Here is an 8,986-nt window from a genome sequence, read left to right as displayed (position 1 = left end):
TGTGCACTTAAAAGTGCATTTCATTCAGTGGCACTAATTGCATAGAATAATTTTAGACAACATTATTTCTTAAGCGGAAACTTTACTTTGTCCATCTCGGTGACTGGGAAAAGGCTTAGTGAAAAGGCTGTCAGTGGTTTAAAGCTTTTTCACATATTAGAAACTGCCAGGATTAAGCTCTTAGAAATGTTTTTGCCATTTGAGGATTCATGCTATCAATATTCAATACTATAACAGTTGCATGTGTAAAGAGATGGAAGATTATTGTAACTTTGTCTTTGTTGCAATTCACTGATTGTGACAACACATGGAAGCTGCCATAGCCTAACTGTGTTTTGAGCATTAAAGTTTAAAGAAAAACCTTTGCGCAGTTTTGATTGTTTAATTTCTTGTAAAGTTGTTGGTTTAGACTAGTGACCTTGAGTGTCATCAGTATGCAATATGACCCAAGGAAAAAACTAAAATTTCTGGCCTTGCGTACCGCACTACTTAGCTTACAAACATGAAACAGTATATAGATTAAGGTTTAAATCAAGCTACTATTTCTTTTGAAATAATTTATTAGTCTCCCAAATTTGTTTTCAAAAAATGTTGTTAACCTGGACCTACAGTAGACTATTTTCACTGGTCAATGCTTATAAATACTTTGTTCTTCACTGTTATAGAATAGATTGATCATAAAGCTATACTTTCATCAGCTTTTGTGTAACATACTTTAGTTTTTCTTGCTTGATTAGTTTACAATAACAATGGAAAGTACAGATACAAAAGAAAACAGATCTACGTTGGAAAAAACTTTTGACGAAGAAATCAAAGCTAGTGTTCCTAAAAATGTGCCCACCATATCTTTGGATACTCTCAGAATTGGTAATAGCTATGTGGATATCTCTTCTCCAAAAATTGCAGAGTCTCGTTCTATGAATCTAAGTGATCTTGAAACATCAGCTCAAGTTATTGAAGCAGTTTTAGACCAGATAACACCTAAGAAAAAAGACAAGGAGGTTAATTCATTGTTTAGTACTGATAAGATTACCAAGCAAAGCTCTGAACATTCACCTATATGTGAAACAGCAACAACAAATAAAGTAGCTGAGGTGACTCCACCCAAATCACCTGAAAACAATTCATCTGGTTTGTCTACTCCAACTGGTTCTCCTGTTACACCAAGAGATGAGATGTCCTCAGCAGGTGCATTTAAACTCAGCTTGTACATGCACACTAATTAAAATTAAAGTAGGCTATGATTTTAATGTTTACGATTACATCGACTATTCTCAATATGTTACATCTGTTACATTTTAGAGCTCACATATTCAAGGTTATAAACAAATAAACATATTTCTCAATGCCGTCCACTTTGAGTTGCTTTATAAGTGAGTGTATCGTTTAATACAGGCAATGAGTATTTTTTTGTGTTGAATGTATATATTTACATCAAGAATGAAAACCTTTAATCAAACATTTAATATATACCTTTGTGATGTATTTAAAATAGTTTCAAAGTTAAATAAGAAAACAAATATGGCACCATATATTTGTGACTTGTCATTAGACAGATAAGGAAAAATAAACTAATCATTTTGCTATTTAGATTACAGCAGCTCAACATCAGTCACCCCAAGAGATAGCTCATCTGGTTCACCTTCGCCAACCCCTGATGAAATTGCAAAACTGGAATCTAAGGACAAGCTAAAAGTTAATTTAGGCAAGTAGTTTTGTTGTGGACATGTTTTGTATATTTGTACTCTACCGTATGTGTTGTATTTTCAGTTCATGGCAATGAAATATAAAATGGGAGTACCATATGTAGAGTACCGTAGATCAGTTGATTGGATATTTAAAAGTTCTGTACAATCTGTCATGTTCAAAATACTATCCAAAAAAACAGCCATTTAGCCAAATTGTCCTTAAATACCTGAGAAGCATTATTATTTTATGCAGCATATTTTATTATTTTTTGAGGTTTTAAGCGTTGATAATTACTTGGTAGCTTGGTACATGTTTTTTTAATCACTAAAGATTCTACGTTTGCAGTCGTTAAATCAGGGTAAAAATGACGAATTTTGTTGTCTGGGTAGTTCTCCTTTTTAACAACGATTCAATGTTGTCGGACATAAAAGCGACAATATTGCCAGCCGATGTAAATTAGCACTTCGGACTAACACTTTATTAAAATAAACGTCAGTAATTCTGCGTCACTCTTTGATACTAGATATTTTCGACAGTTAATCCACGATCGTTCTATTGTGAAATTAAATAATTAGCTAGAAGAATCCGGCGGTCAAATTGGCCGACTGATAAGGTAGCACCGGCGGTCATTCAAGCACTACTTAGCGGCCATGGCCGCCGGCTGCTTTAAGGCTTGATATCTGCTTATCTTGTAATGTACAGTATATTTATTATACATTGCTATATAAAAAACACATTACGACAATCACAATTTAAATTTACGTTGTCAGTTAACTTTTATTCTCTCTGAGAAGGTTCAGCCATAAGGGCAAGTTTTGCTTTTATTCTGTTTGATTTGAATGTGTTTATTTCCTAATGATACACCTCATGGTGAGAGTAGATTTAGCACTGTCTCATGTGCATTGAAGGGGTAATTGTTTTTTGAAAGTTTTTTTTGCAAATGACAAAGCAAAACTGAATTTTAAATCACAATTACTTGATGAAACTGCAATTATCTAGGTGTTTACCAACAGTTAAATCATGTTTTGCTAATCAGTGGTTTGAAAATGTCTGTTATTTTGTTTGTATGTTTTTGCAGGCAAAGATCTGAGCCTTATGATGCAAGCTCTTAACAGCTTGCAAAGTCCAGAAGAAAAAATAGCTGCTTTATGTAAGAAATATGCAGATCTTCTTGATCAACAAAAGCTTCTTCAAAAGCAACTGAAAATAAGCCAGAGAAAACAGGTAGATGTGTATTGTGCAACTCTGTTTAAACATATTTGTAAACCATGATTATTGACATATCGTAGCTGCTTTAGTTTTCAAAGACAGAGTTGTGAAGTAATAGTACATGGGGTTAAGTCTCCAGCAAGCAATTTGTATATACATTGTGCAAAAAACACATTAGGACAGAAGTTATCATTTATTTGCATAATTTAAAGCATTTTGTGCTATTGTTGTGGTCTTTTGTGTTCTCATGTGTGCTGTATTTTTTGGCGAGCTTTATACGCACTAGGTAAAATTACCTAATGAAATAGACTTTACTGGGAATAGCGCCGAAATGACCGGGCGCCGCACCACAATGTGTACACTTAACTGTTTGCACCCAATATACGTGTTCCGGTTATTATTTGATTACAGACACAAACCTGTCCAAAATAAAAAATAAAATGACTATTTCAATAAGAAAACCAAACAATGGAATCCATTAGTGGAGCATGTGTAATCAATTGTTTTTATACATTGTTACAGTTTTTTTTATATATAATATAATACATATTAAATACCGAACTGTGTAGCTTTGAATGTTTGTACTTTATGCTGTTTATCGCATAGCCAATGACTTTGCGGATCTGATTTTAGTTTTGATTTAGGCTCAAACGGTTAAGGAAAGAGACCAAATTCATAGTGACAACTCTAAAGCGTTGGCTGCAAGAACCAAGCTTGAAAACATTTGTAGAGAATTACAGAAGCGTAATAAAGCGATTAAGGTAAGAAAGCTATACATTGTGAATCTCATTTTTGCAGTGTTAAAACTTCAATTGATAGAAATGGAATGTATCACCATCTTCGTCTTTTATAATGCAAATTGTATGTTTAGCTGTTGGAAAATGTTTTTTGGCCTAAAGTTTTTCAACTCAATAAGAATCTAATTCTAAGGCAAAGAAAGAATATCACTTATGTACAAAAAAAGCTAGTTTAACTATTCATTACCCGGTCAGAAAAATTAGCTAATTTATGTCAGCAAACGTTAACCGAAGTAAAAAAAAAAGTTTTTACCCCTGGTAGTGCCAATTTTATTCTGAAATTCATCTTTTGTATTCTTCCTTGCCCCCAACTAAAATTAAGTTATTTTTTGCGTAAATTTCCATGTAAAAAAAATTTATTTTTTGTATGGGGGGCATCACTGGTTTGTCATCAGGTGATTTGTTTTCAGGAAGAACAAAACCAAAAATCATTGGAAGAAGTCACTCTCCGACAAGAAATGGCTGCTGAATTTCAGGTTTTATCTTAAGCTATAGTTGAGTTAGTTTTGTAATACAATTTTTGTGTTCATTTAATATTTATTCTGCGTATGACGTTCATGTTCTTATTATTCTCACGTCTCCTGTTCGGAGACCATAAAGATTCCATGTGCGGAGTAAATGTGAGAAGTGTCCTCCAGAAGGAAGTCTTTCGACTTCGTTTGGAGTGATTGCAACAGCGGCAAGCTCTTTAGCCGCTGTGTCCTTCCACCCGGATTGCCTGCTGATGTGGAAAACATATTTTTGATGATAGAGTGTGTTTTTATCACATGGGGTTATGTCTGAATCCACTAACGTCTGTTTCAAGAATCCTACAATGAATGTTCATTGAAACTGCATGACGAGGTGTACTGTAACAAAAATTTTTCCTGGCCTTTTTCGTTCATTAACGTGTTTCTAGACAACCTTGAATCGTATTCAAAATCAAATGAAAACCGCCGTCGATGGAAGCAGTAAGCTGCAATCGGAAAACGAAAGAATCGGAGGAAAACTAAACGAAATCGTGGAGAAGTATCAAGCCAGGGAGGCGGTAAGACCAATGTCAAGGAATATTGCGAAGTCATTTTAATATGACCAAGCGTCCTGCTATAACAAACTTATTCGTTTTGGTAAAGCATAACTCAGTTGCGAACGGTGAATATTTGTAGAAGAACTATTTTTCAACTGAGTAGCTTCGGTTGTACTAGATTCCGTAACAATCTTATTTTTTACATTGAAATCACAAGTCGAACTTTTTCTGTATTCGTTCAAGCCCCGTTAAGAGTGAGTATGCTTACCCAACAGAGGTAAACAAACTATATAGCAATACTAACAATATATTTCTTTTTTATTATTCAGGCGTTAGAGAGCCTTGTCAAGCAGCACAACCTCCAAGAGCAGTTGGTAACTGCGGAGCTCAAGAAAGCTGTTCTTGAGCATCAGGAGGAGAAGGAAAGAGATGCCGAAGAGAAACAAAACCTCCTGGAGCAAGTTCTTGAAAGAACCGTTCAATATGAGGCAAAAGTTAAACAAGAAAAAGAGCTGCGAACCCAAGTAAGTCTGATAGTCAACGCGCTGTGCAGGAGAAGAAAGTTGAGAGACCAAAAAAGAGATCGTTATATTTGCTGAGAGAAGACAACAGTGTAAAGAATCTGAATTGAATCAATCCCAGCAATCGAGAAGCATAGCGAAAGGGCTGCAAAACCTGGAGACAAACGCCAGGTTTAATGTGCTAAACTGAAGAAGGAACAATTGGATAATGGATAATAATGAAATCATTCTCTGTTGCGAAAAATAAAACTTGAGGCTTGACTTTGTAGTCATGAGGAAGCGACGAGGTGATCGCGTTTGATTAATTTTTGAACATTCAGTAGTTGACGTCACTGCATTTTTTTTGCAGCTGCAATATTATTCGGAAAAGTTTGAAGATTTCCAAAGTACGCTCGGAAAAAGTAACGAGATATTCACCTCCTTTCGATCAGAAATGGATAAAATGAGCAAGAAGCTGAAACAGGCTGAAAAATACCGCGCAATCATCCAAAAAAAGTGGGAAGATTCCACCAAGGCATTGGCCAACACTGTTGAATATGTAAGTCATTGATAGCGCGTATCTTGTGCATTGTTAAGGAAGTAAACTGCTTTGTATTAAACATTATTCCAATACTGCAAAATTTATTTAAAACAAGGTTGTAACTTGAGTTGAATATTTTTGATACTGCGTCAGTCATCTATAAAAGTTTCAATTTCTTTGTAAATGTTTTTAGACGCAACAACTAGAAGCAAAGCAGGCTCGCCTTGAAAAGCTTAGTCGAGCTTTGCAAGTTGAACGCAATGAATTGGCCCAACGACTTCGCCAGTATGAAGGTAACACTAACCAAGCCAAGGAGACTTCAAGTCGGAACGAACAGCCAAAGAAAGGAAGCTCACCTAATAGTAAAAGTAGGCGCTGTATCTTGTAAAACGGCTGACTGATGATTCACTATTTCACGAATTTACCTGTTCGAATATTGAACATAAAACGTTTTATTTTGCGAAACATTATTTTTTGAAAGTATTGAACTGTTCTTTTTTCCAAGATTAGATTAAAAATGTCCGAATTCCAACTTTGAAGTGCACTTCCGAACGCCAGAGTCCTTTCGATCCCGATTAAACGTTTCACTGTTCTTGTGGCAAGTAATGGCTCTGCTAGGTTATTAATTTTATAAAGAAGTTAAGAAAACGAAATGTCTTCTGAATGAAATGTCAAACCCACAACAATGCTTAATGTGGAACAACTCGTGTGAAAATACGTTTGTTTGTGTTTTATAAAGAAATGTTCAATTTTTACAGAAACGGCTTCGAAATCAGCAATTGAGAGCCAAAAAGTTGTAAACGAGAAACAAACTGAACCAAAGCTTGAGAACCTTGGAGAAAGCCAATGTGATAAAGACACAACGTCGCAGGAAGAAAACGACGATCATCCGAAGACAGTGGAGTCCGAGAAACCGGAACACACTGAGCATCCGAGTGATTCATCAGACGTGGAGCCTGCATCATCCAGCTCGCAGTCTGATTCTCAACCGGAACCCGGCAACACTGAAACCAATCATCTTCACTCTGAAGAAGTATCTTCGGTTGCAAACAAACAAGTTATTGCAGTTGGAGAGTAGCTTCAGTTTGGTTTTCAGAATGATTTCTTTCACTTAACTCTATGTCTTGCGACCCGAAATGACCCCCCGACGATCAGCAGTTGAAGAAGTCACTTCCGTTTTGGTACTTTTTGGCAGTGATGCTTTCACCATATTGTTAAATTCAAATGCATGGTACAATTTTGTTTTGAAAGCAGTGTCAAAACTTCAACTGTGTGGCCATAGGCGAATGATGTGCTGGATTATCTCACTGTTATTCAATCCTTCTGCTGAATTCAGGTCATCATGCATGGCATGCTTTTCTTGCACCAGTTTTTTTGTAGGATAGTTTTTTATTGTGCGAGTTGACACGTTATAAGTTTGCAATAAATGTGTTAACTTTAAACGCTTTTTGTCGCACTTGAAAGATTTATTCCAAAGTATTGAGCTTGCTCATCAACACTGAAACATTTTTTGATTTATTTGCCTCGCCCTCATAGGCTCTCTGTTTGGGAGATGGAGAGAGCAGGTCCAAATCGCATTCGAAAAGATAGGTTAAGTAGGCCTAAACTGCATTTTGCAGCGCTAATTGCCATCGTGAAATTGCGATGCCTGAAACTTGAATGCAATGTAGGCCTAGTTGGGAGTTGCCAGACGAGAAAATTTAAAGATCTACGTTAGCCGAATGTAACACGACCTGAGGTAAGAATATACGGCTAAAGACAGTGGCGTAGCCAAGGGGGGATTTTGGGGGTTACAACCCCCCTTTGGCACGCGTGTGACATCACGATATTGAGAATGATGCTTTCAGTCTCTTTATGCTTGAGAATGATGCTTTCAGTCTAAAAAAAGTTGCCTAATTTTAAACAAAACTGCATTAAAACAGCGAGTTTTGCCAATACCAAACATCTCATCCAGGAATTAGCAACAAGAAAACATAGAGACTCAGCTTTATTTCCGAAAAATGCCGAAGAAAACCTGATCTTATCCTTTTGCTATGCCACCTGACAGCAGTGTCAGCTCGTGGTCTCAAAACATGGGGTGGCTGCATCAACCAGTAGGCTAACCTAATATAAATAATTATAAACCTGTACCGGACTGAGTTATAAATGCACTGAGTCGGGGTTATGGTTAGTAACACAGTAACATGTTCTTTTAATTGGCTGTCGTTTAATGTTTTTATCATTTAAAGTAAACTTTTGATAATGGCTTGAATTTGGTCAAGTTTAGGTGGCCACCAGACGGAGCTAGTACTATTATGGGACTTGGTATTAACTTAGTTGGTTAGATCTATGCTTGTGCTTTCCAACGATAACAAATTTGTTGGAATTGAACAACAAATGAATAAATGGGAGACAATTTCCTTCAGGTGTTTTTCAGTGCATTTCCACTCCGTACTTCCTCTTTATAATAGTCCCTTCCAACTTGTGTGACGTATAATGACGTCATCATCCAGAAGGCGAATTGTGAAAGAGCACCAATAATTACAGTAATTGACTTTACTTCACATCAAAACTAGTCTGTCTCAGTGACTTCTCAAAACACAGATCAAGCAAAGTAACCTACGATCCCTTCACCTAATCACCGATAGCTTCCACACGCTTACCCTAAAGATTTACGAGAATCAAAGTTGGAATCCCTGACCAGGGTCTGTTCTATTTGCAGTCCCTGCAGCGCTTGTTCAGTGATGCTAGAAAACTTTTTTCTGAAAAACCTACGTCATAAAAAAAAGAACAAGCCACACCGGACCTGCAAAATTTGCAGACTTAGAGTTGCCAATTAATTTTTGTAATACAATTTTTTTTATTACAAAAAAAAATAATATTAAGAGTTTTTTAATTCTTCAAGCAAAATAAATTAAACAAAACTGGCAAAACTATCTATATGTAATATAATTCACATATGCACAAAAATTTTGGGGGGGCTGCAGTCCCGCAGTCCTTTATGACAAGCCGCCACTGCCTGACAGCACCATTTTACAGGAATATTCATACCCACATTTTTGTTGAAAATGCTCTCAGAATGCACCAAATTCAAAGTAATTTTTCAAAATTTTCTGGGGGAGGACCCTCTGCTGCTGGGTGTCGTCTTAGGCGAACACGCCGTCGGGCTTCGCCCGCCGGTCGTCAAAACCCCCCTTTCAAAATTCCTGGCTACGCTACTGGCTAAAGACAAGTATTTAGCTTATGTGGTTGGGTTCATCAGTAG

General features: G+C 36.5%; 1 protein-coding gene across 1 annotated transcript; it reads left to right on the top strand.

The window, feature by feature from the left end:
* Window positions 1-671: 671 nt before the first annotated feature.
* Window positions 672-7,176, top strand: LOC145768826 (beta-taxilin-like). The gene is made up of 10 exons (XM_082580426.1): window positions 672-1,188; window positions 1,592-1,705; window positions 2,768-2,913; window positions 3,543-3,659; window positions 4,106-4,171; window positions 4,594-4,722; window positions 5,031-5,225; window positions 5,572-5,760; window positions 5,936-6,110; window positions 6,501-7,176. Exons 1-10 carry the CDS (start codon window positions 750-752, stop codon window positions 6,818-6,820), a joined length of 1,890 nt encoding a protein of 629 aa, XP_082436552.1. The 5' UTR covers window positions 672-749; the 3' UTR covers window positions 6,821-7,176.
* Window positions 7,177-8,986: the final 1,810 nt, after the last annotated feature.

The sequence above is a fragment of the Aplidium turbinatum genome, chromosome 4 (genome assembly GCF_918807975.1).
Source record: "Aplidium turbinatum chromosome 4, kaAplTurb1.1, whole genome shotgun sequence".
NCBI lineage: Eukaryota > Metazoa > Chordata > Ascidiacea > Aplousobranchia > Polyclinidae > Aplidium > Aplidium turbinatum.
Note: the sequence above shows the minus strand (reverse complement) of the source record. Positions and strands in the feature narration are given on the sequence as shown.